The following is a 20,050-nucleotide window of genomic DNA, read 5'->3' as shown; positions in this document are numbered from 1 at the left end:
ATAGATCTATTTTCATTTTGACACTAGGCATAGATTCTAAATTTTAAAATCTAACACACATTTTAGCTAAATGATGTTTCAAGGGGAACCACTCCAATTTTTTTTTCATTTTGAAGAGCGCCCAAAGAAAAAGTTGAATTTATTTTTTAACTCTCGCAAATTAAATATGCTAAACATTTTAAAAGCAGGGGCACTTGGCGTGGAAAATACTGTGTCAAGGTCACACGCCGTTGACTTGTTCAGACGACAGCTGTCAGTTTAGCGCGGTTTTATTTTCATGGCGCAAGGTCTGTTAAAAACGAGTGATTATATTTAAATCACGAAGGTCGCGTGTCGTGGTACAGTAGGTGGCGAAGTTCGCGAAATTTAATTCAAATGATTGGGAACGCACCTCCGCAAGTAGCTTGGGAATGAACCGAACTATTATTAGAAATTTAGTCTAGACATGTTGATTTTCATTTAAAGATTTTAAGCTTTTTTTTCAAGTTATGTAGGAAATACAAGATGATGTTGGGATGGGGTTGCTGAAGTGTGACTCAACATTTAGTTTTTAAAAGAAATAGATTTCAGCAATAAAAACTATTTTCATTTCAAAAATTTCGTTATGTTTACAAAGGGGGGTCGAGGTAGGGTTGACGTCATTACAGTACGGCCCCTTACAGTACTCGTTTACGTAGACATTGCGTCACTATCCAGAATTTAGCTGACGTCACTCTATTGAAATCTCCCTTGTGATGATGCAGAGTGTTTGCCTTACTTAGAGGCTAAGTAAATCGTCTGATCTGGAAGTAATCGGGAGGGGGGGGGGGGGGGGGGGGTGATTGTAGAAGCCTCATATTATTGTTTAACAAATAGTTTCAAAAAGATCAGCATTAAAATAATAAAACTGTTACGGGGTTTTTAGAAATGTTCATTCTTGTGGCCGCCATAAAGTAAAGTTCCCTTTCAAACCTGACGGTCTACGGGCCAAGTGAAGTAGAGTTCACTTGTTTTGGCCACATATAGGACTGAATCTCCTGTGGATGCATCCATAGTTTGGTGTTAGGGGTTTTGCTAACGGCAATACCTTAACCCTTCAGCTTAATCTGTGGCTTATATTTAGGGTAAATGTGTTTTTCTTTGCCGAAGAAATATAATTAGAATATTTCGGATTAATTTAGTTTTGGGGATAAGTTTGGGGTTAAAGTATCGTATTCGGCTGTTCTCGCGAGACGAATATGTAGTATCGGATGAGGCGAGATCTATAAATAAAGAAATGAAACATTAGACGCGAGCGGGTGTTGATAGCTCAGCAAATTTCAGGACTGGCGCTGAGAGGTATCTGGTGAGGTGAAAGGTCGTGTCAGTCAGGATTTACCTCTTGTCATTCGCGCGTGCGTGCGTGTGGTCTCGGCCGGTGGTACTCACCCCGGCGTCACACCAGGTACCGACGTGTTTATTTTCGTGAGTGGAAACTGTATCTGTGAGCGTTCACAGTTGCACATTGCAGTTACATATTACAGTCACATGTGGCAGTTACATATCACAGTTACATATTACAGTCACATGTGGCAGTTACATATGACAGTTACACATTACAGTTACATATGACAGTTGCAGAGGGCAGTTACATATCACAGTTACACATTACAGTTACATATGACAGATTAATATGCCAGTGTTATATGACAGTTACAGGATGCAGTTACATATAACAAAGTAATAAGTCATTCAGTCAACGTATCGTTGAATACAAATGTTGGCATTGATCACGATGTTTCAATAAGCTAATATGTCACAAGATGTAATGATTGGTTTACACAGAAAGCGGTGTGTTTGATATTGATGAAATATTTATATCATGTTAGAGCTGTTTTTAGGGTGTGTTTGGCTCTTTAATAAAGGTTTGCGGCCCATTTGTCTAGTCGTTGAATCCGTGTATCGAATGATTATGTAGTAAAATTGGCGATGTTAAATGTAAACGTCACATAGAGTGATGTAACCAGCAAGCACGTTGAAAGGCGAAGGGGAATGGGGTTTAATATATTAGAAATTTGTGTTTGGTTCGTGGCAGGAATTTCTCAAGAAAAACGCTAGGCACGTAGTATATGGATTCGTCTTTATTGAGTTACGTCCCTTGAGCAGCACCACAGTTGCGTCCCCTGAGATTTGCGGCACTATATTTAGACAATTGTCTTCAAACTCATTTTCTAGTAACTGTTATATGATCACGCGCACAACACACACACAAGCACACACACACACACAGTGGCGTAGGCAGGGGGGGGGGGGGTTAGTGGGGTCATAACCCCCCCCCCCATAGACCCCTCGGTATATAGAAAAAGTATGAGGGGGGTGTGCAAATCGAAAGTTTGAGGGGGGGGGTGCAAATCGAAAGTTTGAGGGGGGGGGGGGGGGGGGTGCAAATCGAAAGTTTGAGGGGGGGTGCAAATCGAAAGTTTGTCCCCGGGTAAAAATTGGAACCCCCCCTTGAGACGATCCTGGCTACGCCACTGCACACACACACACACACACACACACACATATATATATATATATATATATATATATATATATATATATATATATATATAATGGAGATTGTATGAGTGCTGGTGAGATGTGCTATGTTTACAGATGGCATATCATTTCCTCTCAAACGACCGGCACGTTTCTCCTGTCTCCTGAATTAACTCCCCATATAATCATGTCACATCCTCGCCATTTGTCTTCGTCAGCTGACCTTTGCTGCACTGATTTATCGAGAATTATTCATCGTTTTTGATCAGGTCTTAATCTGTGTGTTTAACTTTTTTATCGTCATTTTTTTTTTTACCTCGGTAAATCAATACGGAGGTCGTTGCATGAAAGGGTGTTAACACCGGTTCGAGGAGGAACGATAACTCCGGTGCGAGAAGGAACGATAACTCCGGTGCGAGGAGAAGGAACGATAACTCCAAAGCGAAGACTGGAATAAAAATGAAAAAAAAAATATTTTAAACGATGGAAGCGATAGTGGCTTCGGTTTTAAAATAGTTTTGGCGAAATATCAAACATTTTATTTCTGGGGTTCAATAAAGATTGTACTTGTGAAGACAGGGTTGAAATGTTTACATTAGAATTGTTTAAATCTATTATTTGGTTCAAATGGCATAACCTTTAACCCTTTCTTCTTGTAACCATGACCCTACAATTTAAACACGTGCGGTAGGGTCACTAGGCAGGGGCGGGGGTCAGGTACTCAACGTCTAACATCACACAGGGGGTGACACCAACACAAAAATTTGTAAAAATTACTATCAAAACGTTTTATCGAATGAAAATAGTAATAACCAAGGAAGACGGGTGACACCAAAACATGAATGTTAAATTGTTAGATGGGGGTGGGATGACACCTCAAGTACGCATCGGGTAACAACCGACTTAGTGACGCCACAGAAACGCACCAAGTGAGATAACTATTTCAAATATAACACTTTAAAAAAAACCTTCATAATTACACTGTAAAACATATTAGATCAAATTAAGTCTTTCAATAACAATAGATTATCTCGGCCGTGAATATCTGAATACGACACCTTCCCCGTGACCCGATGGAAGAAGACACTTGTAAAAATGTTGCTTGAATTTTAATTAAAGATCGTTCTGATTTTAATGGCTCAAGCAGCAGTTATCGCTAGCAGTGTTAACTTGGAACTGAAGACCGCGACCTTTCTTTGTTAGATGACGGATAGTCAGGAGATGTGCTACAGTGTCGGCTTTTAATAATTCGACATTTACGTGTGCTAGGTGGAGGGGAGCATTGTGTACAATTGTGTGAGGGGGTTTGTGTACAAGTTTTTGAGGGCTCAATGATGAGGGCTTAAAAGCGGTCATTTGTACAGACGTGTTAAGGGCACGGCTTATGAGGGGGTCACATGTGTACATGTTATGGGGCAAGTTATCCAGAATTATAAGGGGTCACCTGTTTATATGTTTATGGGGTCAGTTGTCCAGACTTGGGAGGGATCCGTTGTATAGATGTGTTAGGGGTCAGTTCCGTGGGTGTGATTCCTGACGTTTTTTTTTTATCTCAGTATCGACTTTGATCATGTGGGAGGAGGGGGTAAGAGGTGTCTTTTACTTATGGCTTACGCAATAGTAAACAATACACGCAGGAAGGTCGCATTACTACTGAAACTACCCATATTAACTAAATCCAAATTAAACCCAACCCTTACCAACACTAATGATAATCATGTTAAACGATGATTTTGGTCAAGGATTAATGTTAAGATCCGAAGGTTTGTTCCCGGGTTAAGGTCGGGTTAGGTAAACAAAAATGTAGATAAAGCATAACGATTAAGGTTTGAGGCTGTGGGTTAGGATGTAGTTCGGATTAAATATTCTGATATGTTATTGCTACACTGAAAGTGCTGAATGTTATCATTCTGTTATTGCTTTTTCTTAAACGTAAAGCTTAACCGAATAGTTAACACTAACGTATAGTGTGACAGGCTGATCCGAATTAACCAATCCTCAGACATAACAGCATATTTAATCAAATAATATGTAACGCGAATAAACGAATCGGACTAAATCTGAAATTTATAAAGTGTAAACCTAGAAATGACCTAGAGGGGACACAACCTCGTCTGGGACAAAAACATTCCCCGGAGTTTATATGTGTGTGAAAGGGGGGATAACCTTGTCGAAGCACGTCTGCCAAAATGTTATTTTGTTGCACATTTCACATTGAGCAGACGGTATGCAAATGTGAAATATATTTGTATCTAGTTTCGTTCGCCGGTTGATATTTGACATTGTAAGTGGTTCCAGGTCAAGTGTGATTCAGTGGGTCTCATTTCTTAGAGGTGGGGGAGGGGTGTGATTCAATGGTTCTCGTAGGTCAGAGGTTGTGGCGGGGTGTGATTCAGTGGGTCTTATTGCGTAGATGAGAGGGTAAGGTGTAATTTAGTGGGTCTCATTTCTTAGAGGTGGGGGTGATTAGGTGGCTCTTGTTGCTTAAAGATTTATGGTAAGAGGCTTGATAAAGGATACAATCAGACTCAACAGTATAGTGAATAAAGAAAAATCTTTGTTAATATAGCAATATTAAAATAGCTGTATAAACCATATAAGCAATATTAAAATAGCTGTATAAAATAGGCATATCAAAATACTTACCTACCACAGACTAGCAGAAGATAATCTGGAACCAAGGATCAAATCAACTTACAAAATTTCTAGAATTCCTGGGCACTGTGTAGGATCGAAACCACCGCAGGCCACACGTCTGCGACACGCATGATCGATTCTCTTAAGTGGGGCTTGTGCAACACTTGGGTATTGGGGCTTGGAGGCTTTACTCCCACAACTGACAGGTGGTCTGGGCAGGTAACCCCAGGCAGTGGCGAGCTCTGGCCCTCCGGGTATTGACAGGTCAAGATTATCTGGACGTCTAGTGGAGCAAATGATGAAGTAGTTGACTAATTATTTCTTAACTAGTATTGCAGTGGAAGAAATGCTTATATATATATATATATATATATATATATATATATATATATATATATATATATATATATATATATATATATATATATATATACATATATATATATATATATATATATATATATATATATATATATATATATATATATATAATGTGTGTGTGTTTCTGTATTTGTGAAGGATTTATGTATATACGTAGGCGTAGGCACGTGTGCATGTACATTTGTTTATAAATAAAAATATAGTTGTGTGTGTGCGTTAAATGTAAATGAATACCATCTACGCTAAACACCTCACTTCCCATTGAACTGTTATTTTTAAATGATATAAAATACAGGTGAGAAAGGTACACCTTCCCCTGAGCCCTACCTTCCTAAATGAAAACGTCAGTGCTTTAAATGTTGCTTTAATGATTGATATATTCGTCTCGCTGCTTGTGATTTCCTGGGTTGTAAAAATTATTGCCACTAAGGATTTTGTTAAGATAGCGTATTCTTATCTTGTGTTTGAAATTTGGTCTATATTTAAACATTTTGACCGACAACGTTGACATTTTCCTGGCACAAAAACTTTTTCCTCACAGGCCGGTGGATAAGGGAGAATTTAGTTGCTGATTTGTGTGTTTACACTTTTAAAAGTGTATAAATAAATATAATATATATTATATAAATATAATAAATATTATTATATTAGTAAGATTCTTGGACTTTTGTTTCTCTCAATAAAAATCTACATTCTGTTGATTTAGACAACTCACCACACTACACTGCACTACATCTCTAAATCAATTCTAAAAATAAACGTGGTAGAAAATAATAAATAGTCTGTGCTATAGTACCATGTCTTTTTCCGGACAAGTGTCGCAAAGTGCAATGGTCAAACCCTCCTCATCCCCTGCTTGCTCACACCCTCTAGCCACGCCACTGTCACCCTCTTAGTCGACCCCCCCCCCCTCCCCACCCACACAGTATCGCAATTGACTCGATAGTTACAAATAGTTTCTGGGTTGACCTGTTTTCAAATGTCACTTGACTTAGTACTACGCCTACAATGTACTTACTACAACCACTTACTATCCAATGGGAACATCGAAGTTTTGATCCACCGCTGATGATAAAGTCTTAGAATTAAAACCCAAGGTCTGATCCACGAAACTGGGGTGTGTATGGTGGGGTGAGGGTGGGGGCGGGGGTGAGGGGGATGGGTTGGCAGTGTTTCTTCCAGACTTATTTTTCCGGAGTATGCCCAGAAGAAACTCTTGGGGGGGGGGGGGGGTAGAAACAAATTGCCTCTTAAAATTAGCGTTATCTTGCATTCGTGTTTGTTTTATTTCTTAACCTTCCTCCACTACTCCCCCCAAACTGCCAATTATTAGTTGTATGTATAGCTGGTGTTTGTAAATGTAATTGAATCAATCGTGTTGCAGCTCTTAAAAAATGTTTTCGATGACTCAGGAAACAAAGACCCCCCCCTCCTCTCTTTCTGATAAAACACGAATATCTCCTGCCTTTCCCATAGGATTTTAAGACCCCTTGAGCCGCCCTGTTTTCTCTCCGTTCTAACTGTGTAAGCCTCATTGAAAGGACATGTATATTTGTATTTTTTTTAATGCAAGAGTAACAACTCGACATACCAGTGGCTCTCACAATATCATTATCGACGAGTCACAAAACCCCAGTAATATCAAATGGAAAATAAAATATAAATGTTTATTTAAGAATGTTTTAAAAAATCTTTAGAGATCACCCATTTAGGACTTCCACAAAAATCTGGAATTTACCCCCCCCCTCCCCCTGATGTGGACGTACACAAAATGTAGTTAAAATGATAGCTCTGTTAAATTTTAATTTTAAAGATTTACCCCATGCCAATAAGAAAAAAAAACATTTGTTAAGTACTAAAAAATATTTTTTTTTATTTGTTAAGAATATTATTTTATGTTCTTGTAGGATGAATCATGATATTAACAATCATAATTTTAAGAGGTCCTTTAAGTTGTAAATTTAAGATACATCTTAATAGTTTTTCTTTGTTTTAAAATGCAAGTATTGCGACGATTTTGAATTCAATATGTAGATGTCCACATGACTCAACGCGGACGTACACATAAACCCAACATGGACGTCCACATGACCCAACGTGGACGTACACATGACCCAACGTGGACGTACACATGACCCAACGTGGACGTACACATGACCCAACGTGGACGTATACATGACCCAACGTGGACGTCCACATGAACCAACGTGGACGTATACATGACCCAACGTGGACGTACACATGACCCAACGTGGACGTACACATGACCCAACGTGGACGTATACATGACCCAACGTGGACGTATACATGACCCAACGTGGACGTCCACATGAACCCAACGTGGACGTCCACATGAACCCAACGTGGACGTACACATAAACCAACGTGGACGTCCACATGACCCAACGTGGACGTCCACATGAACCCAACGTGGACGTCCACATGACCCAACGTGGACGTCCACATGAACCCAACGTGGACGTCCACATGAACCCAACGTGGACGTCCACATGAACCCAACGTGGACGTACACATAAACCCAACGTGGACGTAGACATGACCCAACGTGGACGTAGACATGACCCAACGTGGACGTAGACATGACCCAACGTGGACGTAGACATGAACCCAACGTGGACGTCCACATGAACCCAAAGTGGACGTACACATGGAACCGACGTGGACGCCATAAATGAATGACCCCATACACATACTGTTTTACTCACCGTAATGCTACTGATAAACTTGCTACAATTTCTATCGATATGCGAGTTTTTACGTAGAGCGGCGGCTCTCCCTTTCTTTGGATAAAATATAAAATTATATGTGACCCTGTGTGGTTTGATGCTCAGCTCTTTGTGTGGCTGTGTACTTTGTAAATATACAACCTGAAATGTTTCTAACCACATACATACGTTTATTCTATGTGAGTTACGCTCCCCTGGCTAAAGCCAAGCGTCAAAAGTCTTATCGTAGTAGCGTAGACTTCAATGTGATAATTCTGATTCAGTGGCGTATATTTCTTTTCATCAGTTATTTCAAAGTAATTGTTTCCTTGAAGGAAGTTTTCTTACTCCGAGATGTAACTTTAAGAACGAGTAATTAAAAATAATAATTTTCGTCTTAAATTATTCGTGGCTGTCAGGTTCTTTGTCTGCCTAATCAAGGCATAAATAATAAATTATCGCCAGACTAGACGGCATTTTGGCCAGAAATTAGACAAGGGGTGTCGGTTCTTTTAAAGGGAGATAACCATTGATTTATTACAGAGTTGCGGAACTTGGGTTTTGTGAACTGTACTGCTGGAGAGAAGGGGAACGGAGAAGGGGCGCATCTTTGTTTCGTTTAGTTTATGAGTAGATCTTTTTAATCTCTAAGTGGAGCATCTTAATTATAAACTATAAAGACGTTAGTAGATTGTTTTTGTGAGATAAGGTTTACTTTGTACTGCTAGTTTATCTTTGCTACTAGAGCACAACTTCTTTGAGATTTTTAAAACGCCATCAGTTACATCAAAGCTAGGGTTTCGACATTGTATTTTTCCCAACCCTGATCCTAACCATACAGTGTTTCTTTCAGGAGGGGGGGGGGGGGGGCTTGAAATTTTTGAGACGGGGAGGGCGAACTATCGTAAAAGTATATATTTTCAATAAAAACTCTATTTCGTTTGGGGGCGGTAGACGTTTTTCTTGTTGTGCATTAATCTTTTGATTGTATCATTCATGTGGTGTTGTGTCATCTATTTTTCCTAACATATTGTGTTGGAGTATAGCTTGTATGTTTGACATACTGTAGGTTGCTTTACATGCTGCTTATACTTGTATTTTATATATACGTTGTTTAACAACCTGTGATGATGTATAGCTTCTATGTTATTTTATGCTATACGTCGTTTACCATATTGTGACATTATCTAGCATCTGTGACATATTGTGACAAGATCTGTTCATATTGTGATATTGTCTAAGATTTGTTCATGTTGCGAATTGTCTAACATCTGTTCATATTGTGATATTGTCTAACACATTATGTTCATTTTGTGATATTGTCTAACACATTATGTTCATATTGTGATATGTCTAACATATTATGTTCATATTGTCTAACATATTATGTTCATGTTGTGTCTCTAAGGGTGCGACCCATGGATACGTAGCCTAGCAACCATGTCCAACAGGGAACGCCGCAGCGTCAGTCTTGGTCGCCATAGAGACCGGGGATCACGTGACACCATCCGACCGGTGGAGGAGGATCTGTCAACACGTCACAACATCTCAAACTTCCTGCTCACCTTGCAGCGAATACAGGTAAGTCTGGAACCGTCTAAAGAAAGATACAGGTATGTCTAGGACCGGTCTAAAGAAAGATACAGGTATGTCTAGGACCGGTCTAAAGAAAGATACAGGTATGTCTAGGACCCGTCTAAAGAAAGATACAGGTATGTCTAGGAACCGTCTAAAGAAAGATACAGGTGAGTCTAGGACCCGTCTAAAGAAAGATACAGGTATGTCTAGGAACCGTCTAAAGAAAGATACAGATAACTCTACGACCCGTCTAAAGAAAGATACAGGTAAGTCTAGAACCGTCTAAAGAAAGATACAGGTAAGTCTAGGACCCGTCTAAAGAAAGATACAGGTAAGTCTAGGACCCGTCTAAAGAAAGATACAGGTAAGTCTAGGACCCGTCTAAAGAAAGATACAGGTAAGTCTAGGACCCGTCTAAAGAAAGATACAGGTAAGTCTAGGACCCGTCTAAAGAAAGATACATGTATCTGTATGACCTGTCCAAATAAAGATACTATTTAGTCGGGGTGTTACCTAGTGTGGTAACTGAGGGTGTCACCTGGTTTGGTAACTGATGGTGTCATCTGGTGTGGTAACTGATGGTGTCACCTGGTGTGGTAACTGAGGGTGTCACCTGGTGTGGTAACTGATGGTGTCATCTGGTGTGGTAACTGATGGTGTCACCTGGTGTGGTAACTGAGGGTGTCACCTGGTGTGGTAACTGAGGGTGTCACCTGGTGTGGTAACTGATGGTGTCACTAGGTGTTGTAACTGAGGGTGTCACCTGGTGTGGTAACTGATGGTGTCACTAGGTGTTGTAACTGAGGGTGTCACCCAAACACCTCCAAAACATTAGCTTTTCTTTTTTGGTCTCACCGCCGCCACTCCAATGTTGATATATTTCAAATGCATAAAACATTATTTGAACAGTAAATTTTATCATTTTTCGAAATGGTGTCTCCCCTTCCCCTCAAGTGGTGTCACCCGGTCTAAATCAAAATAAAGATAAGTTTCCCACACGTTCCCATATTAACACAGGTAAAAATACAACTCTCTCTCTCTTTTAAAAATACAGCTAAGTTTACCCGTACCAATCAAATAAATATTTGGCCATTTCTCAACACAAATACGCGTGCGTTAACCCTTATTCCGCCACCCACTCATCCATTGAGTACATATGTACTCCCCCACCCCTCCCACACCCCTCCCTATCAACATACGTCATTTCTCGCATGACCCTAGGCTTACGTAACCATCACCTTTTCTGTGGTTATTTTACCCTTACCTATGTTCAAACTTATAAAATAACATTAAAAACACTCTCAAAATTACACTTGACATCTTCAGTATGTACTCCAATGGGCATCAAACTCTCGTTAAAGTAAACTTGCCACCCCTTGAAGAACATTCGACACCCATTAATATACACTTTTTATCGTATATGCGGCGTGAACATTGTTTGTTTCCGTATATTTTGAAAACACTATCGCACTCCTCACCTTCACCCACCCCACCCCCGCCCAAACAAAAAACGCATAATTTCGGATGTTTTTTTCTCCAACGGTGCAAAGTTTGTAAACAGCCAAAAATTAAATATAATTCAGAGTACAGCAGCTGTCGAACTGATTTCCCCGGTAAGGCCAGCCGCCATTACACCCACGTTTTCTTATACAGCCCCATCTCTTGTTTTCACTTGCTAAAAAAACTACGGCAATGAAAGCTGCGACATTTGATTTGCGTAGGCCGCCATTTTCCACAAATATCATCCCTCGCCTCAAACTAAAAGGCTTATAAATATCAACATAAGCCTTTGGCCATCTGCGTACATTGTCCGGTATATTGGCAGTATTGTAGATTAATAATAAATATGTTTTCTGCAAATGACAATAGGGTCTACATTTCTTTTTTTGCCCACTACTCTTAAAATGTCAGTGAATTCAGTTCAAATAAAAATTACATTTTGTTTAATTTCTTTTATTTTCAATAAAAAGATTTATTTTTGTGCAATGACGGAATTGGGGTGTATGTGAATAAGTAATCAGATCTACCCCATTCGTCGTTTTATTTTTATTTATATTTATCAATGACGTAATGCACAAAGAATCGTTTTCGCCCACCCAGACGCTCCAAGCGCGGTATCGTTTTCACCTTTTCCGATTATCTTTCAGGCGTCAGAGGAAGAGAATCGCCTGCTCCGCAAGGAAAACCAGCTCCTGCGTCAGCGGACTCGCACGTCACGGCTGTCCAGCTCCAGCTTCAGGGGTCACAACGACGCCCCGGAGCAGACGATACTGCCCGATGAAGAAGATAAAATCATCGCGGCCGACGTGAAGCGAAACTCGCTGATGTTCGTGGGCGATTCGATTCCCTCAACCGGCGAGCACGCTGCACTGGAGGCCCAGTACAAAAAGTTGCAGGTAATTTAAAGTTTGGCCGGTTGGTCTACATCAGCAGTGGCGTAGGCAGGGGGGGGGGGGGGGGTTAGGAGGGGTCATAACCCCCCCCCCCCCCCCCCATAGACCCCAAGGTATATATATATATAAAGTATGAGGGGGGGGGTGCCAATCGAAAGTTTGAGGGGGGGGGGGGGGGCTGCAAATCGAAAATTTGTCCCCGGGTAAAAATTGGAACCCCCCCCCCCTTGAGACGATCCTGGTTACGCCACTGTACATCAGTCACTAGATCTTGATTTAGAAATCTAGATGCTAGGGCTAGTCTAGTATATCTGCTTGAAATCAGGACATGGTCCATTGCTATTCCCCTGGTCACCATAAATCTTTTATAAGTATCCACTTGACTGGGCACGCAGTGGATTGGCTTAGATGTTACAGTAGTAGATCTTAGGGTAGTGCTTATTTCGGCCAACGATAGAGGAAATACGCAAGGCGCTTGTATCCTCTCTATTGAGAGGAAATAAGCACAATGTTTATTTCCTTGACAGGATGTTAGAGGATATAAGCACCTTGCATATTTTTTTACTGTTGGCCGAAAAAAAAAGCATTTCCTTGTATTAGCGTATGTGAGTGAGTTGATCTGTTCGTGTTGTTTGTTCAGGACGTACTTTTAAATGTTTATAAGTGTTTCAGATAGAACCGATTTTGAAGGATTCTTAAGTCCACTCCAACCATTAACTTTTTTTTAAATCCCATGTGCACCCGTCCCCTCATCCCATTTCTACCGTCATTAGAAACGTGATAGTCTATAAAACTACACATCTCCCTTAAAAAAAAACAAAAAAAACAAAAAAAACAACATATCAAGCTTTTTATTTGATACTCGTGTTGCTTGAATTTTCAATATTTCCACCCATACTATGGTGGCACATCTCAACAGAGGCGTAGCGAGGGGGTGGGGGGGGGGGGGTTGGGGGGGTTGGGGGGGTTGGGGACGACATGTCCCCGGCGCCGACCTTAGGGGGGGGGGGGTGCCAAAATGGGTTGGATAAACAAATTTAAAGTTTCAGGGGAGGGGGGGTGCAAATCAAAAGTTCGAGGGGGGGGGGGGGGGGGTAAATCGAAAGTTTGTCTCCGGGCGCCGGGAAGGGTCGCTCGCTTCTGCATCTCAATAAAAACTCCATTGAATGCTCCTTTTTTTTTGTATAAACTGGGAGGGGAGGGGGCAGCATTAAATAAAATAAAAAAAAAATATATATAATTATGTTTCAGCTTCTTTATTCTAATCCATGTATTACATTTATTTAATGAATTCAGGCTGATTTCGATACGGTGAAAGAATTCTTGAAACACCTCTTCCAACATGCCCTCACCATGTCCTCGCCAGATGGTGTTAAGGTGGCATACAAAGATAAGGAAAACACTGACATTAACACGTATAACCCGTCACAATCCAAACAGGTCAGTCAAAGGTCGGTAATACACGACACACAAGCGTGACGTATTTATAAGGGTTATGTGTATACTTAAATGCCAGCGTTTTATAACCCCGGTGTTTTTATTTTTTTTTTATTTCGTTATCTTAGCTTGAACACAGCCTGCATGATATTCATGGGCAGATAAGTCAACTTCGAAACAGCCAAGATAGACAACAAATAAAAATGGAACAGGTAGATGTTTTCATAGTTACTTCTCTTGATATTTAACAACAAATATTTTAGACTTCTTTTTTTTAATTTTTTATAAAATTAACGTTCTTAGACATTTTAAATGGTATTTTTTACCCAGAAAAAAATTAATAAAAGAATTAAATAGTAATTGTTATATTAAAACATGTATTTAATTACTTTTTTTTACACAATTATTTAATAACTAATGAAATGAACGTCTGACCAGGTTCAGCAAGCTCTGGACAATGTCCTGTGCCAATCTTCAGTGAGGAATGACGTGACCATGAGGCTGGTGAGACAACAAGATAAGCTGAAGGAGATCTCCAAACACACGAGCTTTCTCGAGGCTCAGCTCATGTCAGTGACAGCATCGCATCGGCAGGCTGAGGTATATTTTTTTTTAGTTTGACACCCTGCTCAACATCTGCACATGTTGTCATTTTCTGACACATTATTCACAGAGGAGTGTAGCTAGGAGAGGGTGTGTGTGGCAGCCGCACCGGGGGCCCAACCTTAGGCAGATGCCGAACAGGGTAGACAAAAATTAAAAAAAAAAGCTCATTCAGAGCTGCGGTACAAATTAATAAAGTCGAATTTAAGAAAATAGACTATTACTTGGCTTCATACGCTTATTTAACTGTTTTCTACATCTACTATATGACACCTACATAAAAACCGTTAAGGGACACCGACTGGTAAAAAGCGCTCCCAACCTTTCTTAATTGTGGGGGGAGGGAGGCTATGCCTCTGACTGTTCAAAACAGGTTAAATAGAACTTCATCCCATGTCAAACTTGTCATTGTCTGACACACTGTTCAACAGAAAAATTAAATACTAATGGGCTTTTCTGCACTTTTATAAGAATTCTCTATTGTTGTGTAGATTTAGTACATTGTCAAGTTTAGTTTAATCTTATAATGTTTAAGGTTTTGAATTACTTAGGGCTGGGAGTCGAGCTTATGTAAAGCTCTTTATAGAAATCCTACAGTATAATACCCTATGGTATTGCAAAGATTATATATTAACTAACTGATTTAAATAACAAAGCAGCTTTATGATGTTCAGCCAGTCAGGCTGTTAATAAACTCAGATACCCATCAAAATTGTTTTAAAACAATTCAAAAATACATTTTAAAATAATTTTCAGTATTTTTTCAAGTAATAGGAGTAAGTATTTAATAAAACTGATCTCCTTCTCTAACTTACTCAGTAATGGCTTACTCAGAAAATTTATAGTAAATTTCCTCTCCATTTTCTATCATTCAGGAAAGGCTGCGTCAGACCTCTGTTATTGGACAAAAGTTGGAGACTTTCATTGCAACAAGCAACAAAAATTTAAAAGGGAACACTAAAGATGAATTAAACAAAATAACAGGTTGGGTTTTGTTTTTATATACTCTGTAAAGGTTTCTTGGACCCTAGTGTAAAAAATTAGGACTGAGATTTTTAGAAAAAATATAATTACTTAAAGGCCTATCAAATAAAGGTAGACCATTAGACTTTCATTTAATAACTGTCGTAACCCAAGAGCATTGGTCACCAACTACAGCTCTTTTGAGTTTTTTGTCCTGGGCCAGTATTATAAAATTCCAGTTTCTAAAATGATAATATACTAAGTGAATTATGGAGCATGACTTAACTAAGACTGTAGCAATGAAACAGTTATTTCTGGTCTGTTACCTGAGTTCTAATGACCGGTCAATTTCAGAACAAATCAACCTGGTCAGCAGGCGGACATCACTCTGCTCCTGCAAGATGTCCTGCATTGGTCAGCTGATCAACCACATCGTCACAGCCTCCAGCCATGGTCAGACTCTGCTGGACACCAAACCCCCAGCTGAAGTTGTGGAAGCTATGTCTAAACTGGAGCGACTCATAGGTAACAAACCACCACTGGTTTTACATAGGTAACAAACCACCACTGGTTTTACATAGGTAACAAACCACCACTGGTTTTACATAGGTAACAAGCCACCACTGGTTGTACATAGGTAACAAACCACCACTGGTTTTACATAGGTAACAAAACACCACTGGTTTTACATAGGTAACAAACCACCACTGGTTTTACATAGGTAACAAACCACCACTGGTTTTACATAGGTAACAAACCACCACTGGTTTTACATAGGTAACAAGCCACCACTGGTTGTACATAGGTAACAAACCCCCACTGGTTTTACATAGGTAACAAACCACCACTGGTTTTACATAGGTAACAAACCACCACTGGTTTTACATAGGTAACAAACCACCACTGGTTTTACATAGGTAACAAACCCCCACTGGTTTTACATAGGTAACAAACTACCACTGGTTTTACATAGATAACAAAACACCACTGGTTTTACATAGGTAACAAACCACCACTGGTTTTACATAGGTAACAAACCACCACTGGTTTTACATAGGTAACAAACCACCACTGGTTTTACATAGGTAACAAACTACCACTGGTTTTACATAGGTAACAAAACACCACTGGTTTTACATAGGTAACAAAACACCACTGGTTTTACATAGGTAACAAAACACCACTGGTTTTACATAGGTAACAAACCCCCACTAGTTTTACATAGGTAACAAACTACCACTGGTTTTACATAGGTAACAAAACACCACTGGTTTTACATAGGTAACAAACCCCCACTAGTTTTACATAGGTAACAAACTACCACTGGTTTTACATAGGTAACAAAACACCACTGGTTTTACATAGGTAACAAACTACCACTGGTTTTACATAGGTAACAAACCACCACTGGTTTTACATAGGTAACAAACTACCACTGGTTTTACATAGGTAACAAACTACCACTGGTTGTACATAGGTAACAAACTACCACTGGTTTTACATAGGTAACAAAACACCACTGGTTTTACATAGGTAACAAAACACCACTGGTTTTACATAGGTAACAAACCCCCACTAGTTTTACATAGGTAACAAACTACCACTGGTTTTACATAGGTAACAAAACACCACTGGTTTTACATAGGTAACAAACTACCACTGGTTTTACATAGGTAACAAACCACCACTGGTTTTACATAGGTAACAAACTACCACTGGTTTTACATAGGTAACAAAACACCACTGGTTTTACATAGGTAACAAACTGCCACTGCTTTTACATAGGTAACAAACTACCACTGGTTGTACATAGGTAACAAACTACCACTGGTTTTACATAGGTAACAAACTACCACTGGTTGTACATAGGTAACAAACTACCACTGGTTGTACATAGGTAACAAACTACCACTGGTTTTACATAGGTAACAAACTACCACTGGTTGTACATAGGTAACAAACTACCACTGGTTTTACATAGGTAACAAACTACCACTGGTTGTACATAGGTAACAAACTACCACTGGTTTTACCTTGATACTAACCCCGACCCCACTGGTTTTACTTTGATACTTACCCCACCTCTTACTGGTCTTACATAGGTGCTAGACCCACATCTTTTTGTACATTGACTAGACTTCCCTGTTTGTACATTGACTAGACCCCCTGTTTTTACATTGACTAGGATCGGCGTGGTCGAGTCGGTAAAGCTCATGGTTGCTAAACCGAAAAGTCTCGAGTTCGAACCCTCGGGCAGATGAGGCTCGTTAGCTGGGGACAGCCACTCTTCTAAACAACTGCTGCCTTGTAGTTTGTTCTTGGTTGGACATAGGCTATGGAAGCAAATCCTAAAAGAAAAGCAGGCTGAAATCGGAGTCAATGGCATCAATGGCGCAAAACCAGTTGACACGTAACGCTTAATTGTGTTGGACTCGTGGTCGAGTCGGCAAAAAGCTCATGGTTGATAAATTCAAACAAAGTCTCGAGTTCAAACCCACTGGCAGATAAATCTCGATCCCCTTCAACACTAATAATTAAGAACGAAGAAGAAGAAGAAAGAAGACATTGACTAGACCCCCTGTTTGTAAATTGACTAGACCCCCTGTTTGTGCATTGACTAGACCCCCTGTTTGAACATTGACTAGACCCCCCCCCTGTTTGTATATTGATTACACCCCCTGTTTGTACATTGACTAGGTACTAGACCCTATATTTGTATTTTCTTTACAAGTATTAGCAAAAAAAAAGTTTTTTGCTTTATTTTGGGTGTACATCATTAACTTATCTAATTAGTTATCGTTTATTAAACATTGTTTTCTTCACCCTGTAAACAACATGTTTTGTTTGCTTTATTAATTTGTGTGTAACTGATGAACTTGGTTAATTATTTTTTTAAATTAAATTAAATGCAGGTTCAGATTGGCACAGGTTAGGGCGAATGTTAGGATTAAATTCAGATTGCTTGGATGACATTGGCAAGTTCACAAACTTTGACTTGACCAGTCGAGTCGAGAAGGTCATTAAATGCTGGGTCAAGTATATCAAAGGCGCCAACGCTGAAGGTCTACGACAAGGTTTGGACAAGATGGACAGGGATGTGTTCCTGATAACAGGTTGGTTAACTGCAGGTTATACGGGGTCAGTTGCACTACATTACTGCAGGTTATATGGGGTCAGTTGCACTACATTACTGCAGGTTATACAGGGTCAGTTGCACTACATTACTGCAGGTTATATGGGGTCAGTTGCACTACATTACTGCAGGTTATACAGGGTCAGTTGCACTACATTACTGCAGGTTATATGGGGTCAGTTGCACTACATTACTGCAGGTTATATGGGGTCAGTTGCACTACATTACTGCAGGTTATACGGGGTCAGTTGCACTACATTACTTCAGGTTATACAGGGTCAGTTGCACTACATTACTGCAGGTTATATGGGGTCAGTTGCACTACATTACTGCAGGTTATACGGGGTCAGTTGCACTACATTACTGCAGGTTATATGGGGTCAGTTGCACTACATTACTGCAGGTTATACGGGGTCAGTTGCACTACATTACTGCAGGTTATACGGGTCAGTTGCACTACATTACTGCAGGTTATACGGGGTCAGTTGCACTACATTACTGCAGGTTATACGGGGTCAGTTGCACTACATTACTTCAGGTTATACAGGGTCAGTTGCACTACATTACTGCAGGATATACAGGGTCAGTTGCACTACATTACTGCAGGTTATATGGGGTCAGTTGCACTACATTACTGCAGGTTATACGGGGTCAGTTGCACTACATTACTGCAGGTTATACGGGGTCAGTTGCACTACATTACTGCAGGTTATACGGGGTCAGTTGCACTACATTACTTCAGGTTATACAGGGTCAGTTGCACTACATTACTGCAGGATATACAGGGTCAGTTGCACTACATTACTGCAGGTTATACGGGGTCAGTTGCACTACATTACTGCAGGTTATACGGGGTCAGTTGCACTACATTACTGCAGGTTATACGGGGTCAGTTGCACTACATTACTGCAGGTTATACGAGGTCAGTTGCACTACATTACTTCAGGTTATACGGGGTCAGTTGCACTACATTACTGCAGGTTATACGGGGTCAGTTGCACTACATTACTGCAGGTTATACGGGGTCAGTTGCACTACATTACTGCAGGTTATATGGGGTCAGTTGCACTACATTACTGCAGGTTATACGGGGTCAGTTGCACTACATTACTGCAGGTTATACGGGGTCAGTTGCACTACATTACTGCAGGTTATACGGGGTCAGTTGCACTACATTACTGCAGGTTATACGGGGTCAGTTGCACTACATTACTGCAGGTTATACAGGGTCAGTTGCACTACATTACTGCAGGTTATACGGGGTCAGTTGCACTACATTACTGCAGGTTATACGGGGTCAGTTGCACTACATTACTGCAGGTTATACGGGGTCAGTTGCACTACATTACTGCAGGTTATACGGGGTCAGTTGAACTACATTACTGCAGGTTATACGGGGTCAGTTGCACTACATTACTGCAGGTTATACAGGGTCAGTTGCACTACATTACTGCAGGTTATACAGGGTCAGTTGCACTACATTACTGCAGGTTATACGGGGTCAGTTGCACTACATTACTGCAGGTTATACGGGGTCAGTTGCACTACATTACTGCAGGTTATACAGGGTCAGTTGCACTACATTACTGCAGGTTATACGGGGTCAGTTGCACTACATTACTGCAGGTTATATGGGGTCAGTTGCACTACATTACTGCAGGTTATACGGGGTCAGTTGCACTACATTACTGCAGGTTATA

At 40.2% G+C, this 20,050-nt stretch overlaps 1 protein-coding gene across 1 annotated transcript in view; it reads left to right on the top strand.

Moving 5' to 3' along the window:
• Window positions 1-20,050, top strand: part of LOC131952910 (uncharacterized) — a 29,668-nt gene that overhangs the window by 6,672 nt on the left and 2,946 nt on the right. Inside the window, exons 2-9 of the mRNA XM_059315845.1 lie at window positions 9,652-9,824; window positions 11,969-12,217; window positions 13,511-13,654; window positions 13,780-13,863; window positions 14,090-14,251; window positions 15,130-15,238; window positions 15,572-15,742; window positions 18,130-18,330. Of these exons, the coding sequence (XP_059171828.1) occupies window positions 9,684-9,824; window positions 11,969-12,217; window positions 13,511-13,654; window positions 13,780-13,863; window positions 14,090-14,251; window positions 15,130-15,238; window positions 15,572-15,742; window positions 18,130-18,330 (1,261 nt within the window). The 5' untranslated portion in view covers window positions 9,652-9,683. The remainder of the gene's footprint in view (window positions 1-9,651; window positions 9,825-11,968; window positions 12,218-13,510; window positions 13,655-13,779; window positions 13,864-14,089; window positions 14,252-15,129; window positions 15,239-15,571; window positions 15,743-18,129; window positions 18,331-20,050) is intronic.

This window comes from Physella acuta, unplaced genomic scaffold (assembly GCF_028476545.2).
Source record: "Physella acuta isolate Inbredline_101_S28 unplaced genomic scaffold, ASM2847654v3 ptg000896l, whole genome shotgun sequence".
Taxonomy (NCBI): Eukaryota; Metazoa; Mollusca; class Gastropoda; family Physidae; genus Physella; species Physella acuta.
This window is presented reverse-complemented; position numbering and strand designations above follow the sequence as displayed.